Below are 23,279 nucleotides of genomic sequence, written 5' to 3' on the forward strand. Positions count from 1 at the left end.
AACAGGTCCAGGCACTGAGGGGCCTGTCCCAGGTCACCAGCTCATCTGTGGCAGAACCGGGGATGAAGCCCGGCCTGTCATGCTATATGTTCTGTCAACACTACCTCAGCGGGAGAAGCCAGAGTGTGTCCTCCACAGCCCACTGATCCCAAGCGTTGGGTTCTGGTTTTAACTCGAACAGGTAAGTAAGCTAGGCTGACTTTTTTCAAACTAGAGAAACAAGCTAAGCTAAGTTAGAAACTTATGGACCAGCTTCTTCCCTTCAAAACTCACATGCTTGTTGTCCCCACAGAATTAAGATCAAGACTGAAAGACAACCCCCTGCATGACTGGTCATCCATTCCTTCCTAACGGAAGCGCCCCAGCCCACCCTGCACCGCCATCTGCTCAGTCACACTGAGACTGACTCACTTGTGGAGGAGGCAGCCCCCCTGCCCCCAGGGGACACACAGGCAGCATCTTCTTGATTTTGTCGCTGCTACACTGGCAGGTGGGTGAGGGGTTCTCCATCGTCCAGTTCCCACTTTGGAAGAGTTTCGTGATGGTCTGGGGAACCGGGGCGGTGGTCCACTCCTCTTCCCCCACTGAGCAAGGCATGTCTCTGCAGAGGGAAGACATCAAAGGTAGCATCACCCGAGAGGGCCTGGCCTTTCCTGGTGCCTCAGGAGCACAGATCAATCAATAACAACCACAAACATGCATCTATCCCCTCACCATTTGTGTGATCTCCCCACAGACCTGTGAGCCGCAAACTTCCTTTGCAGTTAAGGATGATAGAACACAAAGAGCCTGAAATGCTCACCTACCAAACTCCAGTCAATGCAATCCACCAGCATTTGGTCTCCTGCCCCTGTGTTCACTCAACGAATATTCACTGAGCATCTACGTGCCAGACACTGTTCGGCACATTTGAGAGTCTGGGGTGAACAAGACAAACTCTCTGCCTGCATGGAGCTTGCTTTCCTGTGCAGGAATCTGGCAATAAACAAATGTCACCTAGCCAAAAATAAAACAAAATAAGAGGGAAACGGGGGGAAACAGGGCTACTTCTCCCAAAGAGGGTGATACTTCTCCCAAGGCATACACGATTAGAAAGAGAAGCCAGGAAAAGATTTGGGAAGAAAGAACACTATAAGCAAGGGCAATAGAAAGTGAGAAAATGAGCTTTCCATGTTTGAGGAACAGCAGGAAGGCAGTGTGGCTGGGGCGAGATGAGCTAGGAGGGAGAAAGTGGAAGAGGAGGGGTGGAGGGAGGCAGGTGCCAGATGATCAGGTCAGGCAAGGAGTCTGCACGTTATGCTCAATGTGCTGAAAATCTGGTGCAGAATGGAAAGATTCACTTTATGTTTTAAAATGAGTAGAGAATTGGGGTTGGGGAGGGATGGGGAGAGGGTGCTCAGTGCATGAAGAGCTAGGTTGTTTGCAAGCACCCTGGGCGACAAAAGACAAAGCCTTTGTGCCTAACTTGAGCTCTGAATCCCTGTGGACCACCAATAAGACGCTTGCCCTCTTGGGTCTTATCTTCTCCACTAGTAAAATAAAAGTACACAATGACATGTTGCAACAAGTCATTTCTAGTATCCTTCCTAGCTTCAAATTCTACAATTTAACGTGCAGCCACATTCTTATGTTATGCTTGAACGTACTAAAAATTTCAAAGGAACAAATTTGTGTATTGCTCTCTAGTTCTCTCTAAAGCACTGTGACTTGATGCAAAAGTCAGAATAAGACACAGTACCTCCTGAAGCTCACACTCTAAAATCTTCACAAAATGATTGGCTGAGACAAAGCTCAATGCCACAGTCAATGTCACAAATTTCCCTCAGTTCTCCTCCTTTTGGTAAGACCTAGAATGCGAATTCAGTCAAGGTTGCCAGAGTGGGGCCCCTTCCATTGCACCCCATCCCTAACACACATTCAGTGGTGCTCTGCCCCAAGGCTGTGCGTCCTCTGATGACAACCTCTTTTGTCCCTGCAGGCTCCCTAAGCCCAGACCCGGCTCCTTCCATGGCTGCCACCTGTCTGTGAGTCCACAATGCTCACAGGCGTGTGTGGAATCCACCCAACTCTATTAGCATCTCATCTCATTCTCCTACCTCACCTATACAACTTGCAGGATTGTCCAAAGGCAAAAGTCTTGTGACTTCAAATAGGATGTCTCCATGTCTTTTTCCATGTCCTTCTCCATCACAATCATCTTGTTCTTTAGGATGACATTGGCTGCTAGGGCTTACCACCCACTAAGCATTAAATTCCAGCACATGTTTAGTAAATATCTAATAGTAAGAACTAGCAAGTACATGGTAACTCTCCATCTAGAAATCTGCTCTGAAACCTTGTATGCCTGAGCACCGTGCTCACTGGTCACTTGCGAGGTCAGTACCTTGCCTTTAAAACCGGGAACTCAAATTAGCTTTTCTCCAATCTTCATATTCCCACACTCTCCATAATTCCTCAGAGTCTGTGATGTAACTGCCTGAATCTCATTCGACCTCAGCCTGGAACTTCAAACCTGCCTGGGCCGTAGTTTGGCTCCCTTGGAAACTCAACTCTCTTCAAGGTCTTTATGCACAAAGACTTCCACACACATCTTCCCTCATACCCACTTAGACACACATGGATGTTTCACTGCATTTATTCATACACTATTTCCTTAAAATGGATTTCGAAGGAAAGCACAAAAATATGCAACTCTAAAAGAAGAACGTGTCCATTTTTGTACACAATAATATAACATCTTTTCAGGTTGGCAAAGTGAAGAAACTGATAAGCAACACTGAAAATTATATATAATGGCAGCCTATCTCTGCTTTTAGGTACAGAAGCTGGTAGAAAGGAAGAAGGGAAAAGCATTTTATCAGTATGAAGTGCTATTTAAATTAAATATTAATCCATAAAGCAGTAAATAAACGTCTGCAGTGATTTACTTTGTGGGATGTTAGAAAACTCTCCTAGTCTGCTATGTTTACTTACAGATGGTCTGGTTAGATATCTCTGAGCCTTTTAAAAATAAAAAATAGTTCGAAAGACAGATGACACTAGACACAATGTGGCATCTATCACAGCTGATAAGGGCAATATATTAGACATCAAACCAGGTGACAAGCCTAAGAAGACCCAGCTGTGGAGAGTCTCATAGTTCAAGTGGCACTCACGGGATTGGGTTTCCTTCCATACATCGGGTCCCGAAGCCAGGGTTTCTGGTGAGGGCATTCAAGAGTTCCTGGGTGCCCATGTCCTCAGGAGCATCATTACTGTGGGTACATGACAGGCAGCCAGCTTAGCAATACATTAAAACCAGGAATTGGAAGGTAGAATTGGTTTTCTAAATTAGACACTTCACTAGCCACTTCCTGTGTGCCAAGCTCTTAAAACAGAAATGAATCAATGCAGAACCTACCCCAAAGGAGCTCTGACACGGACTGAATATTTTTTTTTAATTTTTTAAAATGTTTATTTATTTTTTGAGAGAGAGAGAGAGAGACAGAGAGACAGTGTGAGTGGAGGAGGGGCAGAGAGAGGGAGACACAGAAGCCAAAGCAGGTTCCAGGCTCTGAGCTGTCAGCACAGAGCCTGATGCGGGGCTTGAATTCACAAGCTGTGAGATCACGACCTGAGCCAAAGTCAGCCGCTTAACTGACTGAGCCACCCAGGTGCCCCCAAGACATGGACTGAATATTTAAGATCAAGGTAACATACAGCCCTCTGAAGCAGAGCTTGTGTTAGTTCTATGTATGGAGTTTTTCGTGTGTGTGTGTGTGTGTGTATGAACACATGTATACATACATGCACATTTACATATGGATTTCTTTTTTTTTTTTTTTTTCCCACGTTTTTATTTATTTTGGGGACAGAGAGAGACAGAGCATGAACGGGGGAGGGGCAGAGAGAGAGGGAGACACAGAATCGGAAACAGGCTCCAGGCTCTGAGCCATCAGCCCAGAGCCTGACGCGGGGCTCGAACTCACGGACCGCGAGATCGTGACCTGGCTGAAGTCGGACGCTTAACCGACTGCGCCACCCAGGCGCCCCAACATATGGATTTCTTTAATGCAAAGAAATTCATTAAGGATCAGTTTTTCAAAAAATACTTTCACAGTTAGCCATGAAACCTGAACTCAACAGGCAAGAAACACAGGGTAAGAGGAGGGGGAACGGTTTCATCTATTCATGGATTTTTTTGTTTCCTTTGTTTGGTCTACAAATAGTGTAAGACCGAAGAAAATTTCTGCTTAGGGAAACAGAGAAATTTCTTTGTACTTTTCTTTGAAGCACTGGATTGTTCCAGAGTAGCTGGCATTTGTGTCTAAAGAACACACACTAGGGGCACCTGGGTGGCTCAGCTAGTTAATCATCTGACTTTGGCTCAGGTCATGATCTTGCAGTTCATGAGTTAGAGCCCCATGTTGGGCTCTGTGCTGAAAAGCTCAGAGCCTGGCACCTGCTTCAGATTCTGTGTCTGTCTCTCTCTCTGCTCCTCTGCCACTCGTACTCTGTCTCTGTGTCTCTCACAAATAAATAAACATTAAAGGCACACACTAGTTACTACCTGTAACTTAATGAGCACATTAACTGTACTGTGCACAAACAAGAACGTGGGGGTGTAATGCTGTGACAGTGTATGGAAGCCCTGTGATCAAACAACAAAGTTCAAACATAGCTTTGAAACGCCAAGTACCCGACAGCTTCATCACAGATGTATTCCAAGGGAAGATTATTTACATAAAGCATATAGGACTGTTCCTGATGACAGCAGTATAAAAGGAAACAAGCTCCAAAGTGGCAACAGAGAACTGGTCTATTATTTGAGGTTCGATTTGCTGCTGTTCTTTGCATCCAATATTAGTTTGTGCAGGGGCTTTGGGACACCTGATAAAATCCACATTCTTGAGTCCACCTCCCCTTGGCCCTCAGCACAGTAAACACCTGGGTCTGTCTGGGCTCTCTTCTGTCCCTGGGCGCAGAAGGCAAGCACATACCTGACAAATGTGTACTGTTCGTTGTACATCCAGGGCTGAAGCTCCAGGCTGGGGTACTTGCCAAAGGGTGGCACGATCAAGCTGAACACCAGGGCAATGCAGACAAACACAGCTGGCAGGACAATCTATAACCAGGGGGTAGAGGGGAAAGGAAATTGCAAAACAAGGGCAAGTGTTAGAAAGAAGGGCACAGGGCAAGCCCCTAAGAGTCCAGCTAGCCTCCCAAACCAGCCAGCATGCAAATGAGCAGTACAGGGCCCATAGCAGAGCTCTACCAAGGCACTCATGGCAGGTTAGAAGCAGCAGATCCTGAGAACTAAACCTCTTCCCTCCAGGCATTTCTGGAAGCTGGCAGCACAAGGCCAGAGGCTATGGCCACCTGGCAGAAGCCCCAAGCTAAAAACTTCAGAGAAAACAGTAGTCATATGTCAGGGTGACTCAGAACATAGGGTCCTGTCCTCTGCCCTCTGAAGACCAAAGACCACACTGGACCAGGAGCCCAGCTCAGCTCTGAGAAAGGCTGAGAGAAAAGCCCTGGACCAGGAGTCCGAAGACCTAAAACCTGGTTCTGTCTCTACTCTTAGCGTATCCATGTGAAGTCACTTCCCACTGTGGCCTCATGTGCTCACTTGTAATTTGCAGACCAAGACTAAATGACCCAGTAAGATCCCACTCTGAAAGGGAAAAAGCAGCCACTGTCACCATATAATGGCCTCAAAATGCGTCAAGACCTAAATCCTTCTTTATGGGAAAATACATGACAATGATCTAGTTATTGTTACAGCCCTAAGTAGTAGTATCATCATCACCAATCAATGAACAAGGTAGTTGAACTCAGAGAGACTAAGTAACGTGCTCAAGGTCACACAGCCAATAAGTAGCAGAACCAGAATTCAAATCCAGGTCTGTATCTCCAAACTCATACTCTCCTGCATTATCCACATAGTCTACAGGGAAGAATCTCTTAGTGTTATACTTCATGATTTTATACTTCTTGGTTTTATAGAGTGGGATAATTTCATCCCTTCTGAGGAAGCAACTTAGCATGCCAACACTCACATGCAGGCAATAGTGTAGTGAGTCTTCTCAGTCTGTTTGCCCATTTTTTTTCTTTCTTCTGTGGCTACCTTGTTGTCAATTTGCAGTTTTTAGAGAAAAATCACGTTTCCAAGAAATGTATATATCAAGTGCATCTGGACGTATCATTTCTCAGGTTATGAAAACTGAATGTGCCCAGCAATTTTTCTGAACTCTGCCTCTCTCCCACAATCCTTTACAGTAAAACTCACAGACACATATACATAGCACCACTCCATGTCAGGCCCCATTCTAAGCAGTACTCATTTTAATCCTCAAAACAGCCCTGTGTTGTAGGTATGTTATCTTCATTCTAAAGAGGACTAGATGGAGGCAGAGAAGAAACATGCCTGCAGACGCATGAATGCCAAGAAGCAGTACTGGGACTGAAATAGTGTCTGGCCCCAGCATCCATCTTCTAACCATGACCCTCTCCTGCCTCCACTGGTCAGGGAGCCAGCAGCCCACCCATGAAGCCAGAGTCCCAGGCCTGGAACGGCTCTTGTTACCTGAGCAAAGAATCCCTTCCGACTCCGTCTGGCAATCAGCAGCCTCTTCCACAGAAGGGCCACAAACTGCTGCTGTGTGAGTTTCCAGCCCTTCACCTGGTAGGAGCCTTTGCCGTCCATCCCGCTGAGCAGGTCTGTCTCTCTGGATTCTGTAAGAAGCCAACACCGAAGGTCACCTGTTATCTTAGGCAGTTTTGACATCACCATGCTCCTCCCTCCAACATCCTCAGCAACCATCTGGGAGGCTTGTGTTTGAAAGCACAAGTGTCTCAAAAGTAAAGGGCTTTCAGGACAAATCTGTGTCTGAGGAAAAGTTAGGACTCCAAATGTCCAACAGTAACAGCTTGTGCCTTCTAGTTCTTGTCTGAGGAGTACAGAAAATGAAGGTGCCTTGAGACAATGCAAAATACGTGTTCACATGTAAACTGTTTTACATACAGTCATTCAGATGAACCAAGTCATCCTCACTTTCTCATAGAATATTCTATGCAGCCATGCATTTAGGCTGACACAATTGAGAACACACGATGCTGATCTGTCTCCCATCCATTATATTTTTGGTAAAAGGTAGACACATTCAAATGATCTAAGTACTGACAATGCATAAAGTCAAGGAGAACATGAGGGCCACACACATGTGAGCAGGACTGAGACAGCCAGAAAGGTTTCTGCTCTGAACAACTGTATCAAAATCCAGGTCTTACATTAATGATTCCTAACTGAGGTGCTTTAACATCTTAACAGTATTTGTTTGACTTCTTGCCTCCCCTTCACCACCCCAGTCAAACACACAGGACACACTCATCCAGAATATCTAAGTCTAAGGTGCAATTAACTCTAAAAGATGACTTATTAGAGATCCTTCAACCATTCAAACAATACTTACTTAACAATTAAACACCTAATGTATGCAAGAAGCCAGGTCTCCACAGAAAATAAATGAATTCAGAGGACTGAAGCAGCATCCTTTTATATTTGTCTTAAGAAAAAGAGCCCAACTAAATGAAGAAAGCAATGAGGATAGGTTCTTTCAGGACTGATGGGTTGCCCAATGCTAGAAAAGGGAACGTGGCTTTTCTCATCTTCCCCCTTCCCTTTGGACCCTGTATGCATCTATCATCCTGAGCTTAAAGCCATCGAAAGGAAACATTGGAGTACACAAGACAGAAATTCACTTTCCAACAACAGGATACAAATCTTGCCCAAACAGACCTGGGTCTACATCAGAATCATTAGGATCAATGACATCATCTTCAGTGAATGGGCGAAGACAGCTTTGCTTGTCCCCAAAGGCCCGTCTGTTTCGTCTTGCTGGCAAGGTGCCATCTGAAGGCAAAACGAAGAGATTCCACATTTTATTTTTAACAAAACTAACCCTCCTCATCTGTCACGATGTATACACTGAAAATAAGAATGCGATAAAGCAAGTCAAAGGGAAAGGCACAGTACTGGTGAGCCAAGACATCCTGCAGAGGGTGCTGCCCAGAGTGCATACAGCTCCCCCAGAGGGTTACCTGAAGTCTCAGCGTCCACCCCACTCTCTTCAGCCACTTTGAGAAATATCTGAAAAACAGAGGTGAGAATATTCTATTCTCAACACCATTTTATGAGAGCAACCATCACCCCCACAATTATTACATTATTGAGTGGCTTATTAGCCCCTAAAGACAAAAAGTAAAAGCTTCCTTTAATAATAATACTTTCTCAGTCAATTGGGAGTGAAGGCATTTTTAACTGGAGAACATTTCCTCAGTAGTCAGAACTATCAATCCAAACAATCCTTTTCAAATTAAAGGCATGACATTACAACACGACAGCAGAAGAAATTCGTTCTGCATCTACAGGGAGCCCATCAGGTGGCCTCTTCCAGGTCTGTGGCTCCAAATCTCTGAGTAAGCTAGCACCATGATAAGTCATCCAAGACAGAACGACCAAAAGATGATGGGTTCCCTATCACTAGAAATATTAAGTCAGGGATTCAAGTATCAGAAGAGAATGTGAACTAGCCAACGATTTCTAAATGCTGAACTATAGACCACAGCCTGGGAAGCATGTAATAATTCTGACTCAAAGACTCTGGCTCTGAGGCATGGAATTTTATTGTCAATAATATCCTCAGATGATTTTTGGTGCATGGCCAAGCTTGAGGACCACTGGGCCAGAAAAATGTTGTATCCCTCCGTGTCTATGATGTTCTGTCTCTCAAGGGAGGCGCTGCTACATGGTAAAAAGTATGGGCTTTGCAGCCCACACTCAATCAACCCCGCTGCTCAGGTCAGCGTCCCTAAGTGCCCATTTTTTCACTTATGAGGATTAAATTAAGTTACAATTATTTAAAAAAAGAATGCACCCAGTTCAGCACCAGGCACACAGAGATTCTCCATAAATGTTGGCTATTTATATGCATGGCTATGACACAGCCACATCAGGGAGCAATCCTAATAAAGCTCTCCTGTTATCTCACACCACAAATTTAAAAGTTAACTGTGGCCAACAACAGCTCAATATCAATGGCCCAAAGGAGCAATAACCTGCTTCATGGTAATCCTATTCCCCTGGGGAAAGGCAGGCTGCCTGTCCGGCCTTGGGACCATGGGCTCCACTCTACTCTGACAGTCACTTAACTTACTTCTTCCAGCGTAGTCTCTGAGATGCCATAACTAGAGATGCCCAGGTCTGAGAGCCGGTCATCAATCTCATGGAAGAGTTCCACAAAGGCCCCCTCTTTTGCAGCTTCATAGGGCAGCACATAAGTCAGCTCATGCCCAATGTCTTCCACTAGCCGGGCCTCAGCCACATGCTTCCTGATGAGGTTGGAGATAGCGGATACATCTATAGGGACCAAAGCACAGTGACAGCTCAGCTGGCTCAGAGGCCCCCCCATGCCTATTCCTCAGAAGCTAGCTGCCCACACAGGATACCTGTCCCAGATACTGAAGTCAGTCCACATGTTCATCTCTGGCCTGAGAGTTTCTGTGAGGACTGGGTCTTATTCACCCTTTTATCACCAAAGCCAGGCACACTGTAGGTTCTCAGTACATTGTGGGTGGGTGGGTGGGTGGGTGGGTGGGTGGAAGGATGGAAGGGTGGATGGGTGGGCATGCAGAAGACTTTCTGAGGTTAAAAGCTTTGTGTCTGTTGCCTCAACTCTAGGATTCTTCAATGGAAAACTTGAGTAGAGGTAAAGGATCCTTCACCCTTCCCTAACCTTCTAAAGGAGGCTCCTTCATTTACCTCAATAAAGGGGCTAATCAAACAGTTCGTGGAAGGAGACACCTTCCTGGAAAAAGCCAGTTGTTAGGACTGGGCATAGACAGACACAGTAAAGCCTTCTGCTCCATATGTGTTACTGGTGACACTGGCCTCCTATATGTACCTCCTAAGGAAAACACAGCAGGCTACTCTCCATCTTCTGAGTTTTTGCTCTCCTTCACTACTGAGCTCCAATCCCTCCCCATAGTGTGATCCTCAGCAACTCATCCCTGGTCTCCAGGGTCCAGCCAGATCCATTCCCCAGGGGGCAACCCCCCAACCCCCAATCATGTCAGCTTCTTGGGGACACTGCCCTGCCAGCTCCCAGGCCGAGCCCCAGGCTCCCCAGCAAGCATTAAGCCAATCTGCCACCAAGCTGCACCCTTCTCCCACAGCCACCCAGCCCCAGCCCAGCAGCAAACCTTGAGTCAGCGCCACCAGCCTCTGCACCTCTCCTCCTCTGCCTCCACTCTGCCCAGCTGGGGGAAGCTCAGGCACCACCTGAATAAGAAACCCCAGAATCCTTACCGATGGTCAGCGTGTCACTTTCATGGTCGCTGCCCAGGCCAGCATCAGAACTGCTCTGAGAAACACTGTCCTCCTGATGGCAAAGAAGGAGGTGAGAATGGGTCAGGGACCGAGCAAGGTACAGCCACCAGCACCTTCGCCAGGGAGGGCTTTCATGAGGCTCTATTGTGTGTGAACTGGAAAGGCTTCTCTTAGGAAGCAACGAACCGGGCAGCCATGGCTTCTGAAGCCACTGTCTGACATGCATGTGCTGTGTGGATGGGAGGTCAGGAAGCAGAGCTGTCCATGGGACCGTGGCCTGCCAATGAATGCTGTAGCCAGGCATTTACTGACCTTTGTAGACATGGGATTCACCTGGCTAATTGGTCCAGTGCTTCTCCGGCTTTAATCTGTGTTTAGTCACCTGGGGATCTTGTTAAAATGCAGATTCTGATTTAGTGGGTCAGAGCTGGGCCCACATTTCTGCATTTCCAACAAGCTCCCAAGTAATCCCAATGCTGCTAGTCCTCAGACCACACTTTGAGTAACCAGGCACTAGTTAAAAGGTAAATAAGCGGACAGGAGTTGAAGATTAGGATGTAAATGTTTTAGGTGCCACTGGTTCCAACACATAAATCAAATCAATCTCAGGCATAGACTGAAGAACAGAGGAAAAAACATACCTGGTTATTGGGTTCTGGTGCCACCTCTGTTATTTACCTGCTGGATGACCTTGAATAAACTCCACAATCCCTACAAGCCTCACTTAACCTAACCTGGGGTGATAATCACAATACCTTCCCTCCCAAAGTTGCTCTGTACTTTGAGATGATAGAAGTTTAAAAAAAAAAAAGTTTGTAAGATAACAAGGCTACAAAGAATTAACTATTATCATTATATTCTTTTATGCCCAAAATCTGCTAGGGTGAGTGTCAGGCATGAAATCAGTGCTCAATAAATATTTGCTGTTTTGTAAGTTAAAAGTGAAGGTCAATGAGATCTAGAGGTAATAAGCAGCAACAGCAGGACTTTCTGGAAATAGGGTTCCTCACTCTCAGCAAGTCTTGTTCCTTCGATATAATAAAGCCCTCTAAGGACCTTCCCTATCACTCACTGTGCCTCCATAGGCAACAGGAAGTGGGATTCAACCAAGTTTGGACCGCAGGAACACAAGCCCCCTGAGCTTTCCACATACAAAGTATGATGTGACTTCAAAGGGACCATAGCATAGGGCGATGGTGACCCCCACACGGCAGAGTGGGGTAAAACTGAACAAGCCACTCACAGCCAACCAGCCCTGAATACACTCCCTGGACCCAGTACAAGCCCAGCAATGAAAATGCAACTCACCTTCTTCAGGTATGACACAGTGCTACTGCTATTTCTGCAGGAACTGAGGGAGGATTCCACATCTTTCTTGACCAGGGTCAGGTAGTAGCCTGTTCCCAGCTGGTTCTTGAGAAACAGGGAGGAGCCCACACAGCACAGCTTCCCATGGGAAATGATGGCAATCCTGTCCCCCAGGATGTCTGCTTCATCCATGTGGTGTGTGGAAAGAATAATGGTCCGGCCTGCCAAACACAAACACAAGGACGTGGGACTAGTGACGCCTGTTGGTTCTCACTGACTGAAGCAGCTGGAACTGCAGAAATCTTAGCAGCGGTAACCAAGGCAGAAGGACCTGGAAGCCTGGGTGGCCATGACCCCGAAGATGGAACAGTCAACCTCACAGATTCTGCATCCTCACAGGACAAAGAACATAACATTCATTTGGGAAAGTGCTACATGTCAGGCAGCGTGTGAGGGGTCTGCATGCATTCTCAAGTAACTTAATCCTCTATGAAGCAGGCACTGCTGTTATGATAGGTAAAGAAACTAAGACAAGTTAAACGACTTTTCCAAGTTCTCAGGGCCAGCTAGAGCTGGCCCCAGAGTCCATGATCCTCATTTGCTCATCTACTTTTTCAACACATACATATATGGCACCATGTTGGGAACAGAGATGAACAAAGACACAGCCTCCGTTCTCGGCAGTCTCAACCTATAGGAGAACATAGTTAAAATAGACACATCTGAGTTCTATGCTAGAGGTAGCTCTGGTGACCATGCCCGTTATCCCCATTACTTTTCTTTCTGGCCCCTAGATCAGGAAGCCTAAATTTTAAGTGTCTTGTAAACCAGGACTTCCACATACATACCATGGATGAGCACAGAGCTTTAAGAAAAGAAGTCTGAAGGGCGCTTGGTAGCTCAGTCGGTTAAGCATCCAATTTCGGCTCAGGTCATGATCTCACAGTTCATGAGTTCGAGCCCTACATTGGGCTCTGGGCTCACAGCTCAGAGCCTGGAGCCTGCTCTGGATTCTGTGTCTCCCTCTCTCTCTGCCCCTCCCCTGCTCACTCTCTCTCTCTCTCAAAAATAAACACTGAAAAAAATTTTTAAAAGAAAAGAAGTCTGACATTCTCCTTGAGAAGCAATTCTGTTGCTCTAGCAACAACAGCCATGAGACACAGCCCCAGCCATACTTCTCAAGAGTTTCTCCATCCCTCCCTCCCAGTCCATAACTCAAAATAAATACACATCAGCTACCTTGTCGATATTTCAGCAGTAGCTCCCATATTCCCCTGCGGGAGTAAGGGTCCACGCCAGCTGTGGGCTCATCCAGAATGACAACCTTGGATCCCCCAACAAAGGCCAAAGCCACAGACAGCTTTCTCTTCATTCCACCTAAGAGACAGAGAGAGAGAGATGTTCCAGAACTAGCCCCAGACAGCAAAGGCAGAGGTATTGAGGGACAAATGAAGGCACCTACTTGGGACAAGCCAGGGACCCATTTATGACCTACTCACCACCCCTATGGGGACACTAGGGCAGCTGTTGTTTCCCTGGTGTGTGCATGTGGGGGAGGTTGTTGGAGGAGGGGAAATCACCTGAGAGCTGACTCGTTTTGCTTTTCAGTTTACTGGGAGGCAAACCAACATCCAGGGCCATTTGCTCCATCTCTGCTTTCACATGCTTCTCTGAGAGCCCCTTTAGACGTGCATAGAACCAGATGTGTTCTTCCACAGTCAGCCTGGGGACAGAGGGCAGGTCAGATCTGCACCCCCCAGGCTGCATCAGAATACAGTGCTTCCTGACCCAGAACAGAATAGGCATGTTTCCACCGCCCCCAAACCTTTTCTAACTTTATAAACTTCTGAAAAATTATAGGAAGAATCAAGACAGAACAACAGTAAGCAACACCTAAGCTGCTGAAGAAGCCAAAACTGTCATGTGACAGGTCCCTTCCTACCAATTCTCAGCAGGCCTGCCCACCACACATCAGGCAGCTGCAACTTTCAATCTCAGGTCCTCAAAGGGCCCACCCTGCAGCCCCATCAACCAAAAAGCTGGCTTGGCAATCACCTGGAGCAGCCCTCCTGAACCTCAAAGGACCTCACACTACACAAGAAAGGAGGTCCCTGTGGAGGACATGAGCCTGAGCTGCTTGCATTAGGTACGAGGAAATTGGGGCCCAGAAGGGGAGAAGTCCTTGCCCAAAGTCACAGAGCTCAGGTCTTTCTCTGCTCCAGCACAAGGGCTCCCTGTGGACCTGAACTGTAGACAGGGCAACGTGAATGGAAGCAAAGCCTTGAGCAGGAAATGCTGGGCCATCGTGACAAAGGCCTTGAGGCACTGCTAAGTTCTGGGCGTTAGAGCCACAGCTGGCATTGAGGAGGCATGTGGTGAGAGAGAGGATGGGCTAATTGGCCCTCTAAAATGTCAGCAATGGACAGCACTATTTCCCAAGTCCACATCCACCAGCTAGACTGATGGGACCCCTCCCCCACCCAACAATCACCTCCAGCTTTTCCTACAACAATGGACAACCAGGTCTCAGAGTGCAGGGAGGTGAGACCCACCACCCTCACAAAAGGTAAAATGCTTAAGTCCCACTCCACCCATGACTCAGGACACACACATCCAGAGAGGGCTTCCTTCTCACAGTGCTGCTGGTACTCACATGTCAAACAGCACATTGTGCTGGGGACAGACCCCCAGGTTCTGCCGGATGGTGCTCATCTCAAAGCGAATGTCTTTTCCCAGGATGTAGGCAGTGCCCGAGGTGGGAGGGAACAACCCCGTCAGGATTGACCTGAGGACACAAATTTCCAAGTGCAAAAGTCAGTGTTAACCCCTCTCCTCCGAAATGCTCCAGGCCAGGCTGCAGAGTCAGGACAGCTACGGCAGAGGTAGCAACCGTCCCACACCCCCATTCCTTCCTAACAGACCCTAGCTGCCCTGCACGAAGCAAAGAAGTCTTTGCTTTAGTGAATAACTAGGAGTGAGCCTATGTGTTGGAAACAGCACTATCTAGAGAAGTGTTTTTCAATGAAGATTCCAATTTGCAATGGAAAGTACAATTTGAGGGGTGCCCAGGTGGCACGGTCAGTTAAGCGTCCAACTCTAGATCTCAGCTCAGGACATGATCTCACAGTTCGTGAGTTCAAGCCCCACATTGGGCTCTGTGCTGACGGTGTGGAGCCTGCTTGGGATTCTGTCTCTCCTTCCCTCTGCCCCTCCCCTGCTTGTGCACACACTCATGCTTCCCCTCTCAATATAATAACCTTTAAAAATTTTTTGAAAAAGGAAGTACAGTTTGAAACAAATATTTTGTAAGTCTAAAATCACATCCATGAGAAATGGACAAACCAGAACAAGCTATTCAAAGATAAAAATCATTTTTGTGTTAGGCAGTATGAGTTTTGCATGCCTTTTAAAAATTATCTGAGCCTGGGCGGCTCAGTCGGTTAAGTGTCTGACTTAAGCTCAGGTCATGATCTCACAGCTCATGAGTTTGAGCCCTGCATTGGGCTCTGTACTGTCAGCTTAGAGCCTAGAGTTTGCTTTGGATTCTATGTCTCCCCCTTTCTCTCTCTCTCCCCTGCTTGTGCTCTCTCTCTCTCTCAAAAATAAACATTAAAAAAACTAAAAATATGAAAATAAATAAATATAATCTGCCATGTTCATATATTGATTTTGCATTAATAAAAAAAGAAAGAAAAAAAAAAAAAGACTACGACGACATATAGGAAAAGGTCATTATCCCCAAAGACATACCCTTAGCAATGGTTGAGGGACCACACTGAAAGTCACTGAGGCTAACTCTGGTGTTTATGGCCCGAGCTCCCTTCTGAGGCTGCCCACTGTAAGGTCTTTATAGGTCCCTATGGGTCCCAGGGAGGGCAGTCATACAGCCAGCTGTCTGGCCATACCTCCTTAGCTACAGAGCTCCTGGAAATCACTACTTCTCTCCAACATATCAAATCTTTCTTCCCACATTCCTGCTTCAGAGTTCTAACCAAACTGGTTCAAGAGAATCTTTCTGAGAGCTGTCACAACCTCATGTTCCAGCAACAGTGCAGAATTCTGAGAACTCAATGGGAAAGGTCATCAAGAGGCTCCCAGGCAGTTTTACTCTTAAGAAAGAACATCTAGCAAAAATCAGCACCGGGAACTCACTCTTGTGATTAAGTAATATGAGCCATTCATCAGCTCCTCATGTGCTCTACCTCTGCCCCAGTGACCAGTGCAACGTCCTTACGTATGGATTTCTAACTGCACTACAGAACCTTCCTGTGGCTGATTCTGAGAGCCGCACCCTCTTCTTACATGGTGGTGGTCTTCCCAGCTCCATTGTGGCCCAGGAAGGAGGTAATCTGGCCCTCATAGAAATTCAAGGCCAGGCCATCAACAGCCACCTTCATGCCATCTCGGTAAACCTTCATCAAGTTCTGAATGGACACGCCCAGCTTCAGGTGTGTGGGTTCCTCCTCCATGCAAACTGTCAGAATGCAGAAGACGGGAATGAACTCACAGAAAATACCGACAAGTGGAGCACAAAGACAGAGGGGATGTGCCTGTCTTTCAGAACTGTCCTTGGATAGTTCTGGTTTCTCAGGCAAGCAGGGAACTAACATTTATTTAGGGTCTATTTGGGCAGTAGTGTTGGTGATAGGAATTCACTGATAAAGGAGAATTCACAGTCTATTGGGAGAAAAAGATTTGACAAGCATTTAAAATATATGAGGCTGGGGTGCCTGGGTAGCTCAGTTGGTTAACTATCCAAGTCTTCACTTCCACTCAGACGATGATCTCACGGTTCATGGATTAAGCCCTGCATCAAGCTCCCACATCAGTACGGAGCCTGCTTGGGATTCTCTCTCTCTCTCTCTCTCTCTCTCTCTCTCTCTCTGTCCCTCCCCCTGCTCATACACAGTGCACCTCTCACAAAATAAACTTAAAAAACTAAAATATAGAAGGCTAAAAATTGTTTAAAAAACACATCGAAAAATGCCATGGAACTGAGCAATAGCCAGACCGGGCAACACTTCACAGCAATAAAAAGGAACAAACTACTGATACACATCACAACTTGGATGGATCTCAGGGGAATTATGCTGAGTGACAAAGAGTCAATCTCAAAATGTTACATACTATATGGTTCCATTTAGATCACATTCTAGAAATAATAAAATGTACAAGTGAAGAACAGATTAGTGGCCGGCAGGTGTCAGGGACCGGGGAGGAAGGGAGGTGGAGGTGACTACGACTTTCAAAAGGCAGAATGACGGGGGTCTGCGTTCACAGAACAGTTCTGCATCTTGACAGAGCTAGTGGTTACATGGATCTGCATGTGACAAAGTGCACAGAACTAAATACACACACGAATGAGTCCATGTAAAACTGGTCCAATCTGAAGAAGATCTAGGAGTTGTACCAATGTCAGTTTCCTGGTTCTGATACTGTGCTATAGTTATGCAAGGTGTTACCACTGGGGGAAACTGAATGAAAGGCACAAGGGAACTGTCTCCCACCCCCATTCTGTTTTTTGCAACTTCCATGAGTCTGTAATTATTTTAAATAAAAAGGCTTTTTGTTTGTTTTTCAGAGTCATGCGATCTCAGAAGAGGAAGTGACTGACCACCTAGGACTCTAGAAAAACTGCACAGGGGAAGGGGTATGAAACTAGATCTTGAGGAAGGAGTAGTAATTTAGAGGGCAGGCAAGTTAAAGAAAGGGATCATCCATGAGAGGACACAGCACATACAAAGGCACAGCGATGTGGGAGAGCATGACATGTCCTGGCGACTGTGAGCAGTTCTAGGTGATTGATTCAGAATTAGGTGTAGACAGGAGGTTGGGCAAGAAGAGGAGGAACAGCAGAAGAGGCTGGGACACTGGGCAAGGTGGGTTGTAAGTTGTCTAGTGTGCTTGCTAAGGAACGTCAGACTTTTCCACTGGCAACTAGGGGAAGGCAAAGAAGAGATCAGCAGAAAAGGGACTAACTACTTAGGAAGCCACACTGAACACAAAGATATTTTCTCTCCAAGAACCTGAGCCAACAGCCCAGAAGGCAGAGTTTTTGCTAAACTATGGGCACCTCCACCTACCGTCAGGAGCCAGGAGAGGATTAGGGCTCTGGGTAATGAGGGGTGAGAATATCAAGAAGCACAGACTGAGCTCTGGCAGCCACTTGGTGTCAGCCTACACAGGTTCATATATCTATCACTATGACAAGGCAGGCAGTGAGGTTATGGTTCCACAATGACAGCTGTCTTTACCTCTTCTTCTTAGCTATTAATTTATCATGAAGAGTGTGTGTTGGAGGAAGGTATATGTGTGGAAGTATAGAGATCAAGGGCCTCTTTCCTAGAAGCCAAGAAAACAAAGGCAATGTCCCTCAGGGAACCAGATAGCGACTCCCCAATAAGTCAACAACAGCACTGGACACAACTGGCATGGGAGAATTTGGAAAGATGCACTGCATGTGATTTCTCTACCCCTAGAGTGGTTTTACATTTTCTAAGGGGCAAAAGCCATCCTTTGCCCCTGACAGCGCGGGGGTGGAGTGGTGGTGGGGGTGGTGCTCAGGCAGGTCAGCAGCACTTACTTTCTGATATTCCCTTCTGGCTGGAACCAGGGTGGCTCTTCTCATCGCTTTCCTCACCGAACCAGTAGGATTTGGTGCAAGGAAAATACCAGGGCCTGGGTATTCCATACTGGCCTGAAAGCAAAGATAAAAAACAAGATGTAAGACATGCTTGGCAACATGCTAGCATTCCCAAGGTATCACAGCCAGAACTACTCCCTCCTTGACACAGCTTCTGGAGATGGGACAGACTGGGATGGAGGTGGCAGTACGGGGAGCAAATATTTGCTGAGACCTACTATATGTAACATACATTCTACACCTCTCTGAATCCTCAAACAACCCCATGAGATAGGTTATCAACCCCATTTTACAGATGTGGATACTGAGGGATAAGTAGCCTACCCAAGGTCACTCAGCCAGTAAGTTAAGAACTCAGACTCTGAATCCAGATCTGTATGATACAAAATTGCATCTTCCATGCCGGAAGCCCAGGTACAGGTCATAAACATTTCATATACACTCCCTTAGAGGAAAATCAGGTGAACCAGAAAATGTTAAACCTCACTCTCTCAGAATTTGATCTATATAAAAATGTATCCAAGGCAGGTCTTGGTCAAGGAGATTTATTCAGGGAAGTATGAAAATGAATTTTTATGAATGCTCATTTGATTGAATCACAGGTAAGGGCTTAGAGCCAACATCTCTTACTATTCACAAGCAGTACTCAGGCAACAAGAACGTCTCCTGGTGGGAATTCTGGGGACACAGAATTAGAGAACTGGGCCAGCACTAGAAGGAGGAATCTTCTGGATCAGCTGATCCAGTGTTACCCAACCAGATTTGTCCTCAAGGACCAACACTTACCAGCTGTGTGTCGCCAGGCAAGGTACTTTTTTGATTCACAGTTCCCTCATTTGCAAAAGAGGTTTGTGAGAGTAAATTCCAAAGTATACCTAACATTTTGCACAGCACCTGGCACACAGTGCTTGAGAAATGAGAGCTATGTCAGTAGCAAGAGTTATACTTTCAGCATCAGCTGCTTCTCCTTGGATGGCTTGCCTTGGGTCTAAAGCCCTAGCCACTTTCCAGGGAGCACTGAGCTCTGTAGAAATTCCAGCACAAACAAGGGGAGCTCTTCAGCTAGAAATTACATTTCCCTAGCAGATGGCTAAAGCAGTGTGGAAGCCCCATGTACCTGGAAAGACAGCCTCGATGTACCACGTCATCACTCCATAGATAAAGGTGTCGAACAGCATCATGGAGACTGACGTGGTGAGGTTGAAGCCATCTTCCTCCATGGGGCTCTCAAACAGGTTGTCCCACTGCACCCCAATGCCCTGCTCCTCAAAAAGGGCGAAGTATTCACAGCCAAACCCAAAAGCCACAGGAGACAGCAGGCTCTGTGAGAAGGAGGCAAAAGTCACTTATCCATCTCCTTGTGTCTCATTTTCTATTATTTCTAATGTAAATTCCACCCAGAGAAATTTGAATTTGCAAAATGGATCAATTACAAGATATGGAAGTATTCACCTACAGATCCCTTGAGGGTAGTGGGCTCACTAACAGCATATAAAAGGATTCTATTTTTAACTGCTCATTATGCACACACATTTCAGAAATGCATGCATGATGGAGCGTAAAACTTTTAGAATTTTATGCTTCCAAAGATGCCCCGAAGGCTCAGCAATCTTACACCCCATGCCCACCGACCCCCACCCCCAGATACACACACACTCCTCTCCTGTTCTCAGCCTTGGACTGCAAACACCCTGCGGCTGTGCCTGCAGCTCCTGCCCAAGGGTAGTTGCTCACCACGAAGATCTTGAGCGTGAACCCCACATAGTCTTGCCACGCCACGCATAGGACGTAGGGCAGGTAGAGCATGAAGTAGATGATGCCCCCGCAGGCCGCCGCCAGGTTGGCTCTGGAGAAGAGTGTGCTGATCAGGAAGCACTGCAGGATGGTCACCACAGCAAACACCGACAGAAAGACAAACACCACGCTGGGGTCGCTGTAGGGCAGCAGGTTTCCTAACTGGGAAAGAAGAGACCTATAAACTGTGCTGCCCCAACAAGCAAGCACATCCTTGCGCCATCTATGGGAAGAAGCCAGGGCTTACTCACACATCTCAGAGATAACATAGGGGAACAGCACTGCCCATTGTTCTGATGAGGAAACTGAGGCTGAAATAGCAGGATGGTGACTAGCCCAAGACCACACAGCAGAGGCAGGAATAGAGGAGTCCAGGGCTGAGATTCAGTCAGACCCATCCCAACGGACAATTTTGTTCTTTGTTTCTCCAAGAAATACCACTACCTGGTTTCTCCTCTTATAAGGACTAGGACTCTCCCTCAGCACAAAGAAAGAGTTGTGGGAGACAGCATTCTAGGACTTCCCCCTCCAAAAGCCATGGAAAATGGCCAGGAAATCTTACTATTCCCCCTTGATAACCTGCCATGGGTTCTGCATTCCCACAATCATCCAAATCTTGTGGACCGGACCTTTCAAGTCTCTCTCTGCCCAGTTCATCTGGGTGTATCTGAGCAGGACCAGCCAGCATGTGGTCCCAGAGCAGTTCTTACCCACCAGCCACAGGACCACTGCCTCCACCATGGAGCTCCACCCTTGCAGTCAGATATCAGATGATGAGAGGAGGTTGATTTTAGAAAGCACCGCTCTGTCCTACTGTTGGGTGACCTCGGTGAAGCCCTTAACTTTCCTTGGCCTCATCTGCTTACAGGTTAAATGTGTTAGTGAAGGTATAATAAGAAAGCACAGGTGATGTGCTCTCAACAGTGCTTAGCAATCACTAAGTGCTCATTTGTAACTAACAGTAGCTAATATTCAACTAAATGTTAGTTCCTATCCCTTTGCACTCCCCTTACTTTGAAAACATTTATTTTTACATGATGCATCCTTAAAACAAATGGTTGTAAGGAAAAAAAAATGAGTATACAAACCTATTAATATATGGGGTGGGCACAGAATACCGCTGCCCAGAGTCCCTTTGGAGGGGGAGCATGTTGCCTGGCAGTCACAGCAGACAGCGGTCAACTAGGTGTCAACTCCTCTGGGTCTGTCACAGCCACAGAAAGCTGCCTGGCCCTGGGGCACATCATTCCAATGATTGATTGAGGGGCCTGGGTATGGGGTGTGGGGTGTCAGGAGGGAGACCTTGGGGCTGGGTATTTCAGCTCAATAAGAAACAATTCCAGGGGCGCCTGGGTGGCGCAGTCGGTTAAGCGTCCGGCTTCAGCCAGGTCACAATCTCGCGGTCTGTGAGTTCGAGCCCCGCCTCAGGCTCTGGGCTGATGGCTCGGAGCCTGGAGCCTGTTTCCGATTCTGTGTCTCCCTCTCTCTCTGCCCCTCCCCCGTTCATGCTCTGTCTCTCTCTGTCCCAAAAATAAATAAAAACGTTGAAGAAAAAAAAAATTAAAAAAAAAAAAAGAAACAATTCCAGCAAGCTGTGTATGCTCCAGAGTGCCCATGGAGCTGGTCCTGCACTGCATTTCATGCCTCCTCTCTCTGTTCAATCTTGCATACTCCCCATCCGTCCCATAGATGTTGATCCCTAACAAATACCCATTCACCAAACTCTCAGCCTCTGTTTCCAGAAAAACCTAAGCTGCAATAACATGCATCTCTCAGATTATGGTTTTTAAAAATTCTGGCAGAATCACTACCCAATACGCCTAAGGAAATGCACAGCTCTCAGATGCTGCCAGGAACCACTGCCAAGGAGATGTCATGGCACAGTAAGTGTGTACCTACCTGGGAAGCAAGATCCCTGGGTTCTAGCCCTGCTCAGCCACTAGCCAGCTGCGCTGACCCCTGGGCAAGTCATTGCCCCTTTTTGGGCCTCACTCTTCCCGAACATAGAACGAGGAAATTTCTAAAGATGGACACGTATGACCCCTTCCCTCCCAAATACTCTTGGCTTTTCTCCTCACACAGCGGATGTTGGCTGTGCAGGAGCTCCCTGGCAGCAGGGGGCTGGTGTGGCAGCCTTACTTTTAGGATGACCACCAGCAGGCCGGCGCTCACGAGCAGAGGAATGAGGCTGCTGATGAACCAGCTGAACCAGAGGATGCCATTGTCCAGGCCCATGATGCGCATGGTCTCCTTCAGCCGCGCCTCCTTCTCATACACGATGCCCTTGATGATCACAGCCACGGAGTAGATCCAGGCCAGCGTCATGAACAGAGGCATCGACCGGCTCATCACCCGCAGGAAGCTAGAGGCCCCACGGAAGGGAGGAGGAGAATTACGGGGAGTGAGAATCAGGCTCAGAGGCCAGCGTCCCCAAGCCTGCGTGTGGGAGGAAGCCCCGAGAGGGAGCCCACAAGGGGCAGACCCTCCAGACTGTGAAACGTACGGGTTATCAAAGCTTCATGAGGAGCTCAATATACTGACAAACCAACGGAGTGCCGCCAAGTGGAGTTTCTTTGGGGTCTGCTTTAGCCACGAAGTAACTACGAGATGCAGGTTATTTTAAAGTACTGAAGAAACAAAAAACCAACTCCTTCTCTCACAAAAGTTCCGTATCTCCAAGGTCATCTCGCTTTTGACTTGTACAACTTTGATCACAGATAATGTAGAAACAGACTCCAGGCAGCTCTTGTCAGTAATATTTCAAATTCCAAACTAGAATAGGAAATGCGGTACTGTGACGTAAAAGGGACACAGACTTTGGACCCTGGAACTCCAGGCTCAAGTCCCAGCTTTACTATTTATGCACTTATCTGCTATGTGACAACAGGCAAATGCCCTTAATGCATTAAGCTCCCATCCTGTCCTCATCTTAAGACATCCTTCCTAGAGTAAATCTTAGATGAGGGGTTGGGCAGTGTGTGGGGGTGGGGGGGGTCTTTGGAAAACTCTGGCTAATCTTTCTGAAGGTAAAATACAAGATAATTCAGGATGACTTGGAAAAAGCTAGAGGGAGCCACATGAGGAAATCGTTGCTCAATGCAAAGCAGACAGCAAACGTAAGAGGCTCCCCACTCCTTCAGCACTCTGATCTCTACACAGTTACACCAG

At 46.9% G+C, this 23,279-nt stretch overlaps 1 protein-coding gene across 5 annotated transcripts in view; it reads right to left on the bottom strand.

Annotated features, from left to right (window-relative positions):
- The window catches only part of ABCA1 (ATP binding cassette subfamily A member 1), a 136,390-nt gene that overhangs the window by 27,850 nt on the left and 85,261 nt on the right, over positions 1 to 23,279 (bottom strand). For 3 of the 5 annotated variants that reach the window (XR_003964313.2, XM_030294114.1, XM_030294115.1), the window contains exons 15-31: positions 22,251 to 22,473; positions 20,052 to 20,273; positions 19,435 to 19,639; positions 18,258 to 18,371; positions 15,977 to 16,148; positions 14,328 to 14,459; positions 13,255 to 13,397; positions 12,914 to 13,051; positions 11,675 to 11,895; positions 10,240 to 10,318; positions 9,195 to 9,397; positions 8,080 to 8,128; positions 7,778 to 7,891; positions 6,566 to 6,714; positions 4,980 to 5,104; positions 3,156 to 3,254; positions 412 to 601 (exon numbers count right to left, since the gene is read on the bottom strand). Coding sequence is in view for 4 of the 5 variants with exons in the window: in XM_030294114.1 (XP_030149974.1) it covers positions 412 to 601; positions 3,156 to 3,254; positions 4,980 to 5,104; positions 6,566 to 6,714; positions 7,778 to 7,891; positions 8,080 to 8,128; positions 9,195 to 9,397; positions 10,240 to 10,318; positions 11,675 to 11,895; positions 12,914 to 13,051; positions 13,255 to 13,397; positions 14,328 to 14,459; positions 15,977 to 16,148; positions 18,258 to 18,371; positions 19,435 to 19,639; positions 20,052 to 20,273; positions 22,251 to 22,473 (2,578 nt within the window). In the remaining variant the exon portion in view is untranslated. Of the gene's footprint in view, positions 1 to 411; positions 602 to 3,155; positions 3,255 to 4,979; positions 5,105 to 6,565; positions 6,715 to 7,777; positions 7,892 to 8,079; positions 8,129 to 9,194; positions 9,398 to 10,239; positions 10,319 to 10,345; positions 10,419 to 11,674; positions 11,896 to 12,913; positions 13,052 to 13,254; positions 13,398 to 14,327; positions 14,460 to 15,976; positions 16,149 to 18,257; positions 18,372 to 19,434; positions 19,640 to 20,051; positions 20,274 to 22,250; positions 22,474 to 23,279 lie in introns of all 5 variants that reach the window. The other 2 variants (XM_030294116.1, XM_030294117.1) reach the window with 2 other exon arrangements.

Source organism: Lynx canadensis, chromosome D4 (genome assembly GCF_007474595.2).
Source record: "Lynx canadensis isolate LIC74 chromosome D4, mLynCan4.pri.v2, whole genome shotgun sequence".
Lineage (NCBI taxonomy): Eukaryota > Metazoa > Chordata > Mammalia > Carnivora > Felidae > Lynx > Lynx canadensis.